The sequence below is a fragment of the Schistocerca serialis genome, chromosome 8 (assembly GCF_023864345.2).
Source record: "Schistocerca serialis cubense isolate TAMUIC-IGC-003099 chromosome 8, iqSchSeri2.2, whole genome shotgun sequence".
Lineage (NCBI taxonomy): Eukaryota > Metazoa > Arthropoda > Insecta > Orthoptera > Acrididae > Schistocerca > Schistocerca serialis.
Window position 1 is genome coordinate 487,837,884 of NC_064645.1, and position 18,748 is coordinate 487,856,631.

The window sequence follows — 18,748 nt, forward strand, 5'->3', positions numbered from 1 at the left end:
AAAAGGCACGTGGTACATGTGCCAGAATTTCTTTATTTCAGAGTCATTTCATTGACCATTTCTTGGTCTTAACCAAAACTACATCCCCAATTTCAAAGAAAGTTGGTTTCAATCTATTGTCGTGCCATCTCTTACTTTCTCCTTCCCCTTTTATTCATTTGAACCTTCACACTTTTCTCCTTCTCTTCAGAAATTAGCTCATGAATAACTGGGAATGCAGTCTCTTCATTTATGAAATTACTAGGGTTCACACCCAGCGTGAGCTTATGCAGAGAAAATACTGTGGCCTCATGACGTCTCAAATAGAGGGACGTAGGTAGCCCATGAAGTATATTTTTGATGGCAGTAAGCCCTGCATGCACTATTCAGCTCCCTCATAACTCTCTCGCCCATAGTTCCTTGTGGGGAAGGAGCCAAAATTTTAACTTGCCTTATACCATTCCTCTTCATGTACTGCCTGAACCACTTAAGACACAAATTGGGATCCATTGTCTGATTTTAAGGCCTCTTGTTTGCCCAGTTAAGGTAGATAATTCTTTTCCAATGTATCAACGAGAGTCCTTTCATATGCTCTCTTGACGAATAAGAGTTTGACAGATTTTGTAAGTGTATCTTAGATCACTAAAATATAACTACACAATCCTTATGACACTAGTAAGGGGACAAACAAATCTACTGCTAGTAGTTCTTTATATCTAGTAGTCAGTACACTTGGTCTCAAACTTTGGTCTAGCCTTTATTAGACACAATTTCTTCAGGAATTAATGTTCCAAATATTCTGTGTCTTTTGGCCTCCAGTGCTTCGCATCGGCAGATCGACGGTGGTGCCGTTTCATTCTCTTTGCCACAATCTCCACGTGGTAGCTTCTTTCTCTGTACCCATTGTTTTCAGGTGTTTCCTGAAGCTCTTATGGCCAGTCATTCGTCTTATCATGAGTTTGATCTTTCTCTTTGTCTTTATCCTTGTCTTCTATTCTGCATGCTGCCTACCAATCCAGCTATGTAGTTTCGATTTTACTGTCAACTTAGTGATGGTTCCTCTAACCTCACAAGGTATTCATGGCATTTTGCATGATCTTTGATCACATCGCAGGAGATGATAGATACTTCAGGGCTGCTTGGGTGCCCGAGTGAATGTGGATTACACGATCGTTTTGCACATAAATAGCTCCTCGTCCATACACACTCTGATATCAAATATCTGTGACTGGAAAACTGTGGCCAGTTTCCCTAGAGAGACTGTGGTCTCTAGTGTATGCTGTACCCAGTATACCCCAGTCCCAGCACCTTTGATTTTGAATGGTCAGTAAGCAAGACTAGGTCTCTAGAACCACATCATGTTTCATTCTCCCACTGATACCATCCCTCCGCCACACACCGTTGGGTGGCTTGCGGAGTATCAATGTAGATGTAGATGATACCTACTTCCAGTTGTTACATTGAAAGGTTTATTGAAGCAGCTGTGAGCTTCCCTAACCATTTCTATATTTTTCATATGCGTTATATTTTTGTGGGAATCTGGAAATTCCAAAGCTTTTCAATTTTTAGCGTGTATGCCCATGCCACAGTCTCCACTGTAACACAAGGATGTAGTGGGGTTATGATCAGCATAGTCTCCATCCAGCTCTGGGTATGATGCCAATTCCACCTTTTGTGGCTAGGTAGGCCAGTGTCTGCACCTTTCCAAGCTCCTAAGCAACAATTTTCTATTCTACTTTATTCCACCATACTGTAGCCCCATAGGTCTTACACTGAAGCGTCAAAGAAACTAGTATAAGCATGCGTATGCAAATATAGAGATATGTAAACAGGCAGAATAAGATGCTGCGGTCAGCAATGCCTTTATAAGAAAACAAGTGTCTGGCGCAGTTGTTAGATTGGTTACTGCTGCTACAATGGCAGGTTATCAAGACTTAAGTGAGTTTGAACGTGGTGTTATAGTTGGCACATGAGCAATGGGACACAGCATCTCCGAGGTAGCAATGAAGTGGGAATTTTCCCATACGACCATTTCACGGGTGTACGATGAATCTCAGGAACCCAGTAAAACATCAAATCTCTGACTTCACTGTGGCTAGAAAAAGATTCTGCAATAACAGGACCAACAACGACTGAAGAGTTTCAATGTGACAGAAGTGCAACCCTTCCGCAAATTGCTGCAGATTTCAGTGCTGGACCATCAACAAGTGTCAGCATGCTAACCAGTCAATGAAAAATCATCGATATGGGCTTTTGGGGCCGAATGCCCACTCCTTGATGACTGCATGACACAAACCTTTATGCCTCACCTGGGCCCATCATCATAGACGTTGGACTGTTGATGACTGGAAACATGTTGCCTGGTTGGACAAGTCTCGTTTAAAATTTTATCGATTGGATGGATGTGCATGGGTATGAAGACAGCCTCATGAATCCATGGACCCTGCATGTCAGTAGGAGACTGTTCAAGCAGCTGGAGGCACTGTAAGGGTGACGAGCATGTACAGTTGGAGTGATACGGACCCCTAATAGGTATAGATATTACTCTGACAGGTGACACATACGCAAGCTTCCTCTCTGATCAACTGCATCCATTCATGTCCATTGTGCATTCTGACGGACTTGGGCAATTCCCACATGTCCAGAACAGAGTGGTTCCAGGAACAGTCTTCTGAGTTTAAACACTTCCGCTGGCTATCAAACTCCCCAGACATGAACATAGTTGAGTATATCTGGTATGCCTTGCAGCATGCTGTTCAGAAAACATCCACCCCCTTGTACTCTCAGGGATTTTTGGACAGCCCTGCAGGATTGATGGTGTCAGTTCCCTGCAGCACTTCTTCAGACATTAGCTGAGTCCACGCCACGACATGTTGCAGCACTTCTGTGTGCTCGAATGGGCCCTACATGATGTTAGGTAGGTATCCCAATCTATTTGGCTCTTCAGTGTATAACAGTGGTGTAGATCCTGTACATGCTCCTGAGACGTATACCCCATTTTGCCTGCAGGCCCTTCTGGTTCACTTGTGAGTTGCTTTTGCCATGGAACATATATTCATCATGTGGAGGGTTCATGTTAGTTTTGCATCCAGGTTTACTCCCAGATAATTTACTACCTACTGCCAGAATTTCATTGAAGAGCATAAGATACCAGTACACGTTCCATGTATGCTTCCTATACCTGTTTCGCACAATGTTCAGTGCACACTGTACCATTGTTTGATCATCATCATCATACCTTAGGCAAAAGTAACCTCGGGTATTTAGCTCTTTAATGAATTTATTCAACACTAGGTTCCACACCTCCTGTCTCAAAACAGGTAATTTTATTTTTACACAAAACCTTTCTTAGGTTGTTACACTGTCTGTCTGTAAATTCTTATATATTTTTCTCTTTGTCAATTATCATTTTCTCCTGCCACCCAGCACTGTTGTCCCTTGAGCCATACTCCTTCAGCGTACCCTGTTTCCGAATGAATACATCTTAAAGATAGTTCCATCTGATTTTTATCTACCTGGTCAACGAATGGTGCCTCCTGAACGTACCTATTTAAATCATAGCAAAACACCGTGTTTGCAAAATCGGAAACAGTAGTAGAAACAAAACATCTCCTTGCGGACACCCTCTGGTGCTGTTCATCATCATTTTCTCATTCACTATGGTGGCTTCTACCTTTCATTTACTCAGCATGGTATTAATCCACCTTCATATAGTGGTCTTAATGCCATACTCTTTTGCAGCGCTGTCCTTGGTTCTGCAGCTTTACCCATGGATTCGGAGGTTATTTTGCTTACTGCCCCCTCAGCATCAAGCAGAGCTTTGATTTGCTTGGTTGATAAACATGTTGGTTTTCATGTAGAGGAACCTCAGGTAAACTGCTTTACTGATGTGTACAGTAACAATGTTTACTATTTTCAACACACATCAAAAAAAGTTTTGCATCGCCTCGGTTCCAAGAGTTCTAGAACCTGTACAGAAAATTGGAATAGAGATAAACCTCATTTCCGCCCTTTTTATTGCTCATGGAAACCACACATTGCATGTTGTACCATCATACAGTGAGACCTTTAGAGAATGTGGTCCAGTTTGCTGTACACACCGGTACCTCTAATACCCAGTAGCACTTCCTCGTGCATTGATGCGTGCCTGTATTCGTCGTGGCATGCTATCCACAAGTTCATCAAGGCACTGTTGGTCCAGATTGTCCCACTCCTCAACGGCGATTCAGCGTAGATCCCTCAGAGTGGTTGGTGGGTCATGTCGTCCATAAACAGCCCTGTTCAATGTATCCGAGGCATGTTCGATAGGGTTCATGTCTGGAGAACATTCAGGCCACTCTAGTCAAGCGATGTTGTTATCCTGAAGGAAATCATTCACAAGATGTGCACGATAGCGGCGCGAGTTGTCGCCCATGAAGACGAATGCCTCGCCAATATGCTGCCGATGACGATTGTCTGGTTGAAGGCATATGTGACACTTATCGGTGAAGAGAATGTGATGCCAGTCCTGAGTGGTCCATTCGGCATGTTTTTGAGCCCATCTGTATCACGCTGCATGGTATCGTGGTTGCAAAGAAGAACCTCGCCATGGAAATCAGGAGTGAAGTTGCATATCATGCAGCCTATTGCACACAGTTTGAGTCATTACATGAGTCCTGTGGCTGCATCAAAACATTATTCAACATAGTGACATTGCTGTCAGGGTTCTTCCGAGCCATAATCCATAGGTAGCAGCCATCCACTGTAGTAGTAGCCCTTGGGCGGCCCGAGTGAGGCATTTCATTGACAGTTCCTGTCTCTCTGTACCTTCTCCATGCCTGAACAACATCACTTTGGTTCACTCCGAGATGCCTGGACACATCCCTTGTTGAGAACCCTTCCTGGCACAAAGTAACATTGCGGACACAGTTGAACCGCGGTATTGACCATCTAGGCATGGTTGAACTACAGACAACACGAGCTGTGTACCTCCTTCCTGGTGGAATGACTGGAACTGATCAGCTGTCGGACCCCCTCTGTCTAATAGGCACTGCTCATGCTTGGTTGTTTACATCTTTGGGTGGGTTTAGTGACGTCTCTGAAAAAACAAAGGGACTGTGTCTATGATACAATATCCACAGTCAACTTCTATCTTTAGGAATTCGGGGAACAGGGGTGATGCAAAACTTTTTTTGATGTGTGTAGAAGAAAGGAGGACAGACTGATTGGTCTCATATCCTTATCCTTGGCATGATCTATTCTCCTTAGCTTCGGAGTGAAGACAACCTTCACTGTCCTCCAAGCATTAGGAATAACTCGTGCTATTAGAATGGCTCTGAGCAGTCTGTATGGAAGTCTGATGAATTTATCTCCTGCTTATGGCAGCAGAGCCAGAAAGCTTCTGTCTGAGCTTGGTGACACTTGTAATAATCCCACTGCCCACTGGATTTTCTTGAAGTAATTTCATTTTCTAGCAGGTTCCCAGTTGTCCTGTTTGTTACCTGTAAGCCAGTGCTTCACAGCAATTGAATGTACGTGTGTGCTATCTGCTAGAGTGCATTGAGGGAAGAGTCTTGAGGAGCATATCCATTGTCTCATACGCTGCCCTTGTATACCCTCCACCCTCCTTTTATAGAGCGCCTCATGTACTAGTTGCTATTCTTGACAGGGTTTTGTGAAGTCTGGTGGCTCTGACAGTTGTACCTTCAGTCTCCTCACAGAATACCTTCCAGGATGATGGTTTCACTTGCTTTATAGCAAGGTCATATTTGGCAAGGGACTCCCTATGCTTTGCTCTTTGACCTTTCCTTCTTACAGAGTTGCAGTCTTCTTACCTGCTTCGTTCAAAATCCCAAGACGTTGTATCACCAAGATACAATTATGTATGTGAATGTATTGGTGATCGTATTGTTTTTGCACATATTGTGATCATACTGTTTTCTAAGTATGAGGTCATAATGACAGAAGTCACTTTACCTGCCACTTCCTTTAAATCTATTGAATTTCATATCAAAATTTTGACTTCCGTTAAGTAAGAGTTCAGGGCTTTCGTATATGAGTCCCAGTCTGCTTTCCTAGGATTCCTATAATCCATGGTCTGTTTAATGCTCATTTCAACTGCAAACTTGATACAGATGTCAGATAAGAATGGCTCCATCTGCATGTGAATTTTTTGATGTAACTGCCCATTAAGATGGACCCAGTAGTTATGTCAGTTATTTGTTCCCTTCTTCTGTTCCTGATGGTAGGTTCCCTAGCCCTATTCCAGAAGTCTATATTGTTTTCTTGTAGGTATTCCAGTAGACACTCACCTCTGCTGTTGATGTCACTCCTTCCTCACACCAGGTTGCTGGCATTGGCATCAGAACCATCCAACAGTTGTTCATTCAACTGCAAGCATCTATCCACAAGTCTTTTCACTTTCTGGGGAGGATGAGCACTGCCCTTGTAAGTAGACCAATACAAATTCCCTCGTGCATCCTTCCTCATGCTGTTTCATCCTTATGGTCACCAAGTCCCTGGAACAGAAGTTTTTGCCATCGGTCTGAATGAAATTCCATTCTTGACACAAATGGGTTTTAAAAATCAGCTTACCTCCGGTTCCTGGTAGGCCTGATATGCCCCTTTTGTATAAATAGGGTTCCTGGATCAGTGGCATGTCCACCTCCTGTCTTCCTGGAAGGCGCATCAAGGCGGCAGTTGCTACCTTACTGTGTTTCAGGTTTACCTGCAACACTTACAGTAACTTGTGAGAACTATGCAACCTTCTTGTTGATTACCCTCCAGTCATCTGTCAAGCCTTTCTGGTTTTGCACACGTACATTCACAAATAGAATCTTTGGAGGAACATCCTCAAGAAGCTTAGGTATCCAAATTGATATGTGTGTGTGTTGACCAGCAGCTTTACCTCCTCCCATTGAGCTATCTTGGGCACCATCTCTGTAAGCCAGTCTGCTGTTCCCATCCTCACTGACAAACATTAGAGAACCCTCCTGCATTTGGGACCTAGACTTGCAGCTTCCCTAATGTTTTCAAAGAGAATCATATAAACTAGCTTCTCCTGTTGCGAGGTGATGCTATGCTACCACAGACATAGCCATCAGTTTCATGCAAACACAGTAAGTTAAACTGTAAGCCACCGCCCCCCCCTCTCCCCCTCTCCACCAAATGCGCGCGCCCACCCACCCACACACACACACACACACACACACACACACACACACACACACACACACACACACACACACACACACGCACGCACGCGCGGCAGTGAGGGCTTCCAACTTGAACTGACTATAATTCCTTTCTGTTGCTGACAATATTCGACTACCAGATGCAGTTGTCCAAGACACTCTTCCATCCCCAGTCCATCACCACATGTGTCTGTAGAGATACAAAATAGTATACTGACATCAGGATGGTATAGTATTTTGCTGATGAGCAGTTCCTCTTTCAGTCTTTCAAACTGCTCTTCACATAGTTTGATCCACACTAAAGTGTCATTCCTCTTTAGCTGCTGCAATATGTGGGGATCATTAAATAAATGCCCACTCACAAATTTGTAATCAAATTCAAACAGGCCCAACATTGCTTTCAATTGCTTTTGGTTTATGGTCGCTGTAAATTCGTATAAGCTTTCAGCTACTCAGGATCTGGTAATATCATACCCTCAGTAATGTATCCCAAAAGCTTCACTTTTTTCCTTCAGTCTCCCTTAGCCCCCCCCCCTCCCCTCCCCCCCCTCCCCCAAGCAAAACAGATAGTGCATCATTCAACAAATTAGATTGCTCTTCCCAATTTTTAGTCAGGATAAAAATATCATTAACCTGACGTAACAGAGCCCTACCCAAAACTTCATCCACCTGAAATAGATAGCATTTTCCTTTGTGGAGGAAGGCAGTACGTTTTCTTGATTTTTCTGTAAACTTTATGTTCCAGTACCTGCAAGTAATGTCTAATGACATTAAGTACTTGGTTCCTTGGAACTTTTGAAACATATCCTCCATGTTTCATTTACACCTCCTGTCTCAAAACGGGTCATTTTATTTCTACACAGAACCTTTCTTAGGTCTTTACACTGTCTGTCTGTAAATTCTTATATATCTTTCTCTTTGTCAATTATCATTTTCTCCTGCCACCCAGCACTGTTGTCCCTTGAGCCATATTCCTTCAGCGTACCCTGTTTCCGAATGAATACATCTTAAAGATAGTTCCATCTGATTTTTATCTACCTGGTCAACAAATGGATCCTCCTGAACATACCTGTTTAAATCAGAGCAAAATACCCTGTTTGCGAAGTCAGTTTTCCTTTTCAATTTGTTGATCAATTCTACCCTAAAAAGCAATTCTACCTTTAACCCAAGAATGACCAGAAATCTAAATTTGATTGCTTGTCCCAGTATTGAAATATGCAATGAAATTTCGTACTTAAATGCTTTTGTTAATTTCCTGGTACTCTTTGTACCAGCATGGCTACAATTCCATCTGCATAGCCATTGACTCATATCGTGCCTGTGAATTCCCACAAACCTCACTTCCGCTCCCTAGCAAATCTTTCATGGGAAAACTTTGTGTTTGAGCTTGGATGACTGAATGGTTCTCTTTCTCTTCATCCACCAAGGACTGCTCTTCATCTAATAACTCACCACTAATCCTATAGTCTGCATATTTCCCAATCTATCCAACAGATTCAGATTGCAACATTGTTTCAGTTCACTCTCCTCATCAAAAACAAATTCCATTTTCTCTTCACTTTCACTTTCTGGTTCGCCTTCCTCCTCAAATATTCTCTCCTGTTGCCTCTCATTCTCACCTTAAACGTCTGTGTGCAACAATTTTATCCACATTCATTCCTCTTAAAATGTGAGTATTCATAAAGTCAAAACACACACACACACACACACACACACACACACACTCACACTATCACTCACTCACTCTCGCACGCGCGCTTCAGGAAACTGTTTCATTTCATCCACCTGTCTCGCCAAAGATCCAAATTCCAATCATTCACTCCCAGAACAACTGTATTTCCCTTTATTTAAACTACATCTTCTGCTACCTGGTTATTCCTATTTGCTAATAACTCTGATTCCTCCTCCTCTTTCGCAACTAAAAGAACCCACCACTTCATCTCTACTCCCCTCTCAATATGTATCTCACTCCCCATATAGTCCTCCCAGTGCTTGTTATCTTGTGGCTCTCTTTCCAATCATGTGCACAGGTGCAAGTATGCCCACACTGAATGCCACGTAGATTCCTAAGATGACATGACTGCTGCAATTGCAGTCAGAGTGCTTCATCTGCAAGCATGTGCAGTAGGAAAATTTAAAGATTCCAGAACTGCATCAACAGCAGTTATTTCATTCTGTCCCTGCTTATGAGCACGCAGTAAACGCAGACTGTTGGGAGCAAATGCGTCAAGCCACACTTGTGTCAATTGGCCAGAACGAAACTTTCTAGATTAGTAAACCACTTAATCATGGGAAATAGGGCCAGTTTTGAGACCAGTGGCTATAACTGTAGCTGACTTAACCCCTTTCATATTGTTGTCTTAGATCACCATTAACTTTGTGTGCCTGCAAGCTCTTGGGCACACCTTATGACTTCACGCCACAAATAGCAATGGGCACAACTTAATCACAAAATTTCTGACAGTACCTATCTCCTACCCATTGTGCTGCACTCACACAACACTACTTTGATTTTAAATATCCTACTGTTTATGGCCAGATTGAGTATCATTCAGTTTAATGTAAGTGCAGGTAAAGGGTGAACCACATGTTGTTGTTGTTGTTGTTGTTGTTGTGGTCTTCAGTCCTGAGACTGGTTTGATGCAGCTCTCTATGCTACTCTATCCTGTGCAAGCTTCTTCATCTCCCAGTACTTACTGCAGCCTACATCCTTCTGAATCTGCTTAGTGTATTCATCTCTTGGTCTCCCTCTACGATTTTTACCCTCCACACGGCCCTCCAATGCTAAATTTGTGATCCCTTGATGTCTCAGGACATGTCCTACCAACTGGTCCCTTCTTCTTGCCAAGTTGTGCCGTAAACTCCTCTTCTCCCCAATTCTATTCAATACCTCCTCATTAGTTATGTGATCTACCCATCTAATCTTCAGCATTCTTCTGTAGCACCACATTTCAAAAGCTTCTATTCTCTTCTTGTCTAAACTATTTATTGTCCATGTTTCACTTCCATACATGGCTACACTCCATACAAATACTTTCAGAAACGACTTCCTGACACTTAAATCAATACTGGATGTTAACAAATTTCTCTTCTTCAGAAATGCTTTCCTTGCCATTGCCAGTCTACATTTTATATTCTCTCTACTTCGACCATCATCAGTTATTTTGCTCCCCAAATAGCAAAACTCCTTTACTACTTTAAGTGTCTCATTTCCTAATCTAATTCCCTAAGCATCACCCGACTTAATTCGACTACATTCCATTATCCTCGTTTTGCTTTTGTTGATGTTCATCTTATATCCTCCTTTCAAGACACTGTCCATTCCATTCAACTGCTCTTCCAAGTCCTTTGGTGTCTCTGCCAGAATTACAATGTCATCGGCGAACCTCAAAGTTTTTATTTCTTCTCCATGGATTTTAATACCAACTCCGAATTTTTCTTTTGTTTCCTTTACTGCTTGCTCAATATACAGATTGAATAACATCGGGGATAGGCTACAACCCTGTCTCACTCCCTTCCCAACCACTGCTTCCCTTTCATGTCCCTCGACTCTTGTAACTGCCATCTGGTTTCTGTACAAATTGTAAATGCCTTTTGCTCGCTGTATTTTACCCCTGCCACCTTCAGACTTTGAAAGAGAATATTCCAGTCAGCATTGTCAAAAGCTTTCTCTAAGTCTACAAATGATAGAAATGTAGGTTTGCCTTTCCTTCATCTTTCTTCTAAGATAAGTCGTAAGGTCAGTATTGCCTCACGTGTTCCAATATTTCTACGGAATCCAAACTGATCTTCCCCAAGGTCGGCTTCTACTAGTTTTTCCATTCGTCTGTAAAGAATTCGCATTAGTATTTTGCAGCTGTGGCTTATTAGGCGGATTGTTCGGTAGTTTTCACATCTGTCAACACCTACTTTCTTTGGGATTGGAATTATTATATTCTTCTTGAAGTCTGATGGTATTTCGCCTGTCTCATACATCTTGGTCACCAGATGGTAGAATTTTGTCAGGACTGGCTCTCCCAAGGCCGTCAGTAGTTCTAATGGAATGTTGTCTACTCCCGGGGCCTTGTGGATAACAGGGAAAGAACCCACCTGCTTTGTTACAAGCCTGGTAGGAACAATGATAACAGTCTTACTGACCAGACTTGAATTTAGAATGTGAGCATACAACGGCACTCAGGTCTACATCTACATTTATACTCTGCAAATTACTATGAAGTTCATTTCAGAGGGTAAGTCCCATTGTATCAGTTATTAGGGTTTCTTCCTGTTCCATTCACGTTTAGAGCACTGGAAGAATGATTGTTGGAATGCCTCTATGCATGCAGAAATTATTCTAATCTTATCCTCAAGATCCCTTTGTGTGCGATGTGCAGGGGGTTGTGGTATATTCCTAGAGTCGTCATTTAAAGCTGGGTCTTGAAACTTTGTTAATGGACTTTCTTGGAATAGTTTATGTTTATCTTCAGTATTCTTCCAGTTCAGTTCCTTCCTTGTCTCTGTGACATGCTCCAACAGATAAACAAATCTGTGACCATTCTTACTGCCCTTTGCACTTCTCTGTATATGTTCAATGTCCCCTGTTAGTCCTATGTGCTTCGTGTCCCACACACTTGAGCAATATTCGAGAACCACTTGCATGAGTGATTTCTAAGCGATCTCCTTTGTAGACTGATTGTACTTCCCAAGTATTCCACCATTAAGCTGAAGTCTACATCTGCTTTACCCACGACTGAACCTTTGTGATCATTCCATTTCATATCCCTAAAAAGTGTTACCCCAAGTATTTCTGTGAGTTTGCTTATTCCAACAGTGACTCATAGGATGCTATGTTCTTTTCGTTTTGTGAAGTGCAAAATTTTACATTTCTGAACATTTAGGGCAAGTTGCCAATCTCTGCGCCGTGTTGAAATCTTACCAAGATCTGACTGAATATTTATGCAACTTCTTTCAGATAGTGCTTCATTATAGATAACTACATGATCTGCAAAAAGATTGATTTTACTATTAATATTGTCTGCAAGATTACTAATATAAGATATGAACAGCAAGGGTCCCAACACACTTCCCTGGGGCACACCTGAAGTTACTTTTACATCTGACGATGACTCTCGATCCAATATAACGTGCTGTGTCCTCCCTTTCTTAATGATCAAGGTACTTTGAAAAATTGAAGCTTTTAAAAAGGGTCTGTCCTCTCCAGTCATCTGCAGCCATCTCCCTGCAGTAAATTTCTTGTCTATCTGTCTATACCTTATCACCATAATCATTATCAGCCATTCAACTGTCATTTCTGGATAAAGGTCTCCTCTAGACATTTTCATGCCTAATGGGCTTCAGCCTTATGTATCCATGTTGCTCCTACATGTTTCTAATGCTCCCTAGGCACTCTCCAGAAGATTGTCATCATGGGTCCTTTCTTGGCTGGGAATTCAGCAAAAACTTGTTGGGTCCATATACTGCACATTCACTTGTCTGCAAGTCTCTCCCACTTCTGTTTCATATTCATTACTGTCACAATTGTGTGTTTTGTTTACACCTATGAAGTAATTGTCTTCAGTTGCGTAAGTACAAAAAGTCATCAAATCATCATTGTTAATTTCAACTGTTTTGTTTTAAGTATATTTTATGCTTTGTTTTGGGCTTATTGTTATTAATTTCCAGGCATACTTTCAAATGTGACCCATTAACTTCTTCCATTTTTTGCTTAAGTTTGTCTGCATTTGAGACAAATGGAACAACGTTATCAGCAAATTGATGTGGTTGAGATATTTCATCAACCCATATTCCATCATGTATTACCAGTGGGAATAGTTTTTGTGATACGTAACTCCTTACCTGACCACCACTATCCTGATTAATTCTAAAGGAAACATTTTTATTGATTTGTACACTTGCGTTCTTCGATATATGAATGTTGGTGTAATCAGTGCCTTGTTTTCCAATGGAGTAAGGCAATTCCTCAAAATTGGAACAGTGCTTTAACTGTTCTGCATCACAAGAAAGGAGACAGATGAAATATGAAAACTAAAGAATGTGTTGACCTACTCTCCGTAAGGTACTTGGTATTCACTAAAACTTAACTGCATTTTTTTCATCATCCAAAGAAACATGCAGGCCTTAGAAGTGGATGTAGCTCGTTGAACCACTGGCAAATTGTGAATGATGTTACAGAACATAACAAAATATTTTTCTTATCATGATTGTAAAATTAGTGAACATAGTAGATCTCATTTCTACATATGGTTCTTTAATACTTTTTGTCTATTTGCAGAAAGTTAAATCAAACCTGAATCAAAGTTCAGAATATTATCGAACTGCCATAGTAGCTCTGGGGCATATCGCTTATAACCTGCCTGACAGATATCCAGTTCATCTAAAGAACATAGTATCTAGGAAGGTAAGTTCACATACTTATTCATTTTGATTGTAGCCGGATGCTTGTTTTTCAGTGGGTCAGCAATACATTAAGTCCAACTGAAATGTGGTAAACAAATTAAAGGACACTCCAACATAGTTTTTTAAATATTATTATTGATAGCAGTACACAGTTTCAAAATGAAAAGCTAGTGTCAACCAAACCTCGTGGAAATATGAGGGTCACTCCATAAGAAATGCACACTATTTTTGTATAAAAACAGTTTTTATTCTGCATGTGTGAAAGTTTTACACTGTGTAGATACATCCTTTCAACTTGTTTTCAAACTTAGTTCAACCTGTTCCTGTGAGTGGCGCCGTTACAGCATGTCTTCAAGATGGCTGCTACACTTGACATTCATCAGAAGCAACATGCTGTCATAGAATTCCTGTGCTGTGAAAACGAGACGGTGGGAAACATCCACAAGAGGTTGAAAAAGTTGTATGGAGATGCTGCTGTCGATCACAGTACAGTTAGTCGGTGGGCAAGCAGGTTACGTGATGAAAGCGGGCACAGCAATATTGAGGATTGTCCTCACAGCGGCATGCCTGGCACTGCACACACTCCAGACAATGTGCAGAGAGTTAATGAATTGTTGACTGCTCACAGACGCATCACAGTGAAAGAATTGTCACGCTACATTGTGATATGAGAAGGAAGTGGTTGCAGAATACTGAAAGTGTTGGCGTTAGAAAAGGTTTGTGCCAGGTGGGTTCCCAGGATGTGGACAGTGGCTCACAAAGAAACAAGAAAAATGGTATGCAGCGAACTTTTGGAACAGTACGAGAATGGTGGAGATGAATTTCTTGGAAGAATTGTGACAGGTGATAAAACATGGCTCCATCATTTTTCACCAGAGATGAAGAGGCAATCAGTGGAGTGGCATCATGCAAATTCACCCAAGAAAAAAATATTCAAAACCATACCTTCTGCTGGAAAACTTGTGGCTGCGGTGTTTTTCGATTCTGAAGGACTCTTGCTTGTGGACATCATGCCAAGTGAAACCACCATAAATTCGATCATATGTGACGACACTGAAGAAACTTCAAGCTCGGCTGAGTCATGTTCGACCATATTGGCAAAAGCAGGATGTTTTGCTGTTGCACGACAATGCACGGCCACATGTCAGTCAAAAAACCATGGAAGCAATCACAAAACTCGGATGGACAACACTGAAACACCTGCATTACGGTCCTGACCTGGCTCCATGTGACTATCATCTCTTTGGGAACAAGGTTTGAAGATGATGACTCCCTTGTGCACGCTGCCAAACAGGGGCTCCAACAGGTTGGTCCAGAATTTTACCATGTGGGTATACAGACTCTGGTTCCAAGATGGCGTAAGGCAGTTGAGAGGGATGGAAATTATGTGGAGAAATGAAAATATTGTCCCTAAAGGATGTATCTACACACTGTACAACTTTCAACCATGTCGAGTAAACTATGGATTAAAAAAAAATAGTGTGAATTTCTTTTGGAGTGACCCTCATACATATGCTCATAGTTTATCTTAAAAGAGAAGGTGCATGCAAATACAGAGGCCTTTTAATAAATTATGCAGAAAGTAAAGTGACACTCTGGTGAGGGGCATTCATAGAAATATGCAGTGCTGTGAAAGACTGAGCTAAATCAGTAAAGAGTAGAATACTACTTAAGGAAACTTTAGGTTTCTGCTGTGTTGAGTAAAGCTATGACAAATTTGTTTACATAATATATCGTGGAAACTTGACGCTGAATTTTCCTACAGTATGAGGTGGCACATTGGTTAAGACATTAAACATCCCTTTGGGAGAATGTTTTTATTGAGACTTTGCCTTTCTGAGGTTTTTCAATTGATTAAGTTGAATGCCAGAATAGTTCGTTTGAAAATAGCGTGTGTGGTGCCTCAACTAAACGGCTACCACTGCTCCTTCCATTGTTCAAATAAAATTGGTTTTATGTTATAATTTTGCTGCATTGATGAGCAGCTGAATTCATAAGCTCACTTTTCATTTCAGATTGTGAAAGAGTTGCTTGTGAAAGAAGCACCTCAGTGCGATTCTGTGAGCTGCGCATTGGGGAACTGGTGTCTGCAAGACCAGTTGCCAGAGGAAACTAGGTGTAAACTAGAGGGCATGAAAACAATGGCTCGTTGGCTATTGGGCCTCAAAGAAGATGTGCTCTCTGCTCAGAAAACTTTTCGTATGTTGAATGCATTTGTCATGCATGATGGTGACCTTCTGCAGCAAGGCAGATACAGGTTTGTAGACGTGCACATATGTTTAATTACAGACTGTGGGTATTGTGAATGAGATCAGTTTTCAGTCCAAGAATGTCATTTATTTGAAACAAACATTTTTGTCATTTAAAATTACTCATAATTAATTTAGTTAGGGCATTATCATATGAATCAAACAAAAATTATATTATTTGCTTCCAGCATATTATGATCCATACAGCAGTGTGTAAAGAATAGTATACAATGGGATCCTTAATAATAATGCAACAAAAACATAACAGGTATTGGCACAACAAGTACACACAACACATTGAAATAAGTCTGTGTATGTGTTGAAATAAAATCACACATGGTGTGGTCAATGTCTAAAAATCAAATAACGTGAATGGCTGTGAACTTGGCATCCTTCAGGTAGTGCCAGAAGAAGAAGGTGGCTGTAAATCAGATACTGGGGAGGGAGGAGTGGCACAAGCCCTTTAAAATCTGAAATCGCTTCTCAGTGAAAACACAGATCCAAGAAAGTCATGATGTTACAGGCTGTAGGAGCCATAGTGTTGTCTTTCAGAAACCACATGTCAGTGGCTGGTATAGTGTTTAAAAATGGTTGCTCTATTTATATGTAGCACTCACTATACACTGTGCCGTGAAAAAATCTGAAGAATATGTGCATGTGTTACGTTGCACACCACTCACTTACTCCTTATTTGAACTGAGGGAACTAGTGCAATTGATGTGGGCTTTGTGTGGCTCAGATGTGTTAGTTTTGTGCAGCCACATTTCCATCAAAGTGGAACCATACCTTGTTGGACCAAAACCAGTAGTCATTACGAGTAACCTGAAACACTGAAAGAAAGCTAAACATTTTCCATTGCCTTAAAATAACAGCTCATAAACAGCACGAATTCTGTATTGATTGTGCTTCACTTTTGCAATGCCATGTTATAACTATTAACAGTGAGGCTAGACACTGGGATTTAAAAGGAATATGCAGCTTTCATCTCTGTCAATTTTCTGCTGTCAACACTTTATATTGACCACTTTTGGCTGCATCTGTAACATTTTTTTGTCTTTTTGAACTTGTCTTACGGTTGCTTGATAGTGGACTAGGTCGATGCATCTTAGTTTATTTTTCTGTGCGGGCATTCTGAGTCCCGAATAACAGGCACAACTGAAGTACTGTGTGGTAATGAATGCTTTTTGTTGTAATCCGTAACCAGTTTTTTCCTCAGTTGAACAAGGTTCATACTGGCAACAAAGAAGAAACAATCTTTGATAAGCTTGTGTCTCTTTTGTAGCATCCTGTAGCACCAAAGGAAGCAGCATAAACACTGAAATAAAATGAATACCCAGTCAAACTAAAACAACAAACTGTTCATGGTTTACACATGACATAATGCGAACCCTAAGTTATTTTGTCACAACTCTGATGTGAAATTAACTATTCTGTGTGTGTTTGGCTATATTATAAGGGCTATCCGGAAAGTAACAGGTGTTGTGAAATAAAAGAATTAACACTTATGGAAAAACCAAGTGTTATTGTATACATTTGAAACGTGCCCTCTTAAGCTATTCTACATAATCATCTACATAAGCACCATTCAAATTTAAGGAAAAGTTTTTCAATACCACCACAGTAGAAACCAGATGTCTGCAATTGTACCGAGCGAGGTGGCGCAGTGGTTAGACACTGGACTCGCATTCGGGAGGACGACGGTTCAATCCCGCGTCCGGCCATCCTGATTTAGGTTTTCCGTGATTTCCCTAAATCAGTCCAGGCAAATGCCGGGATGGTTCCTCTGAAAGGGTACGGCCGACCTCCTTCCCCATCCTTCCCTAATCCGATGAGACCGATGACCACGCAGTCTGGTCTCCTTCCCCAAACCAACCAACCAACCAACCAATCTGCAATTGCAACTACTGGTTTATGCCAGCATGTAGTTTGGCGTCAGTATCAAAGTGTAGTCACATGTCTTTTACTGGGAAGATGTAGTCATTTGGTGCCAAATCCAGGCTGTATGATGGATGATCAAAAACCGCCTATCGAAAACCCTGTAGGAGATCTTGGGTATGATTGGCTGTGTGTGGACATGCAGTTACTTTCTGGATGGCCCTTACATAAGTAAATGGAAGTGCCAAAATTTAGTTCCAGCTGTACATAACATCAAGATTAGAAACGTCAATTTGCATTCTGCTACAGGGAAAAAGACTATCAGAACCAGAGTAGAAATATACGGCAGCTGATTATCTCTACTTCTAGTTTAATATATTTATTCTTTTGGTCCTGAATATAATTCAAAGACAAGGCATCAGAGATGGCTGGATTTCAATGGAGTAGTGTTCTTGCTATGTTGGAATGTGTTTTACGATAATGTAATTAATGTGTCATCTTTACCTGTGGACTAGTTTTGTTTATGTGGTTTTACTGAAAGTATAAAGCACTCCGTCTTCAGGCCACAACTGGCCCATCAGGACCATCCGACCGCTGTGTCATCCTCAGTTGAGGGTGCGGATAGGAGGGGCATGTGGTCAGCACACCGCTCTCCCGATCGTTATGATGATTTTCTTTGACCTGAGCCGCTACTGTTCAGTCGAGTAGCTCCTCAATTGGTATCACGAGGCTGAGTGCACCCCGAAAAATGGCAGCAGCACATGGCGGCTGGATGGTCACCCATCCAAGTGCCGGCCATGCCCGACAGTGCTTAACTTCGATGATCTCACGGGAACCCGTATATCCTCTTGCCACTGAAAGTATAGACAGGTGCAAAGATTCCATATTGTCAAAACTCTTTTCAGGAGACCAGAGGAAGGAATCAGATACTTAAACAAGGAAAATAAATGAAGTTTATTTGGTAATGGATCTTACCTGAACCACCTTGGTTTTGCTGGTTACATTGTATTGTTTGCCTCTGTTGTACAAAGGGCATTCAAAAGGTTTTGCACAGTCGTCCTATATATTTTTTTTTTT

The 18,748-nt window shown here is 41.4% G+C and overlaps 1 protein-coding gene across 2 annotated transcripts in view; it reads left to right on the forward strand.

Annotated features, from left to right (window-relative positions):
• The window catches only part of LOC126416776 (sister chromatid cohesion protein PDS5 homolog B-B), a 190,179-nt gene that overhangs the window by 106,702 nt on the left and 64,729 nt on the right, over nucleotides 1–18,748 (forward strand). For both annotated transcript variants that reach the window (XM_050084633.1, XM_050084634.1), the window contains exons 15-16: nucleotides 13,423–13,548; nucleotides 15,563–15,804. In XM_050084633.1, the coding sequence (XP_049940590.1) occupies nucleotides 13,423–13,548; nucleotides 15,563–15,804 (368 nt within the window). The remainder of the gene's footprint in view (nucleotides 1–13,422; nucleotides 13,549–15,562; nucleotides 15,805–18,748) is intronic.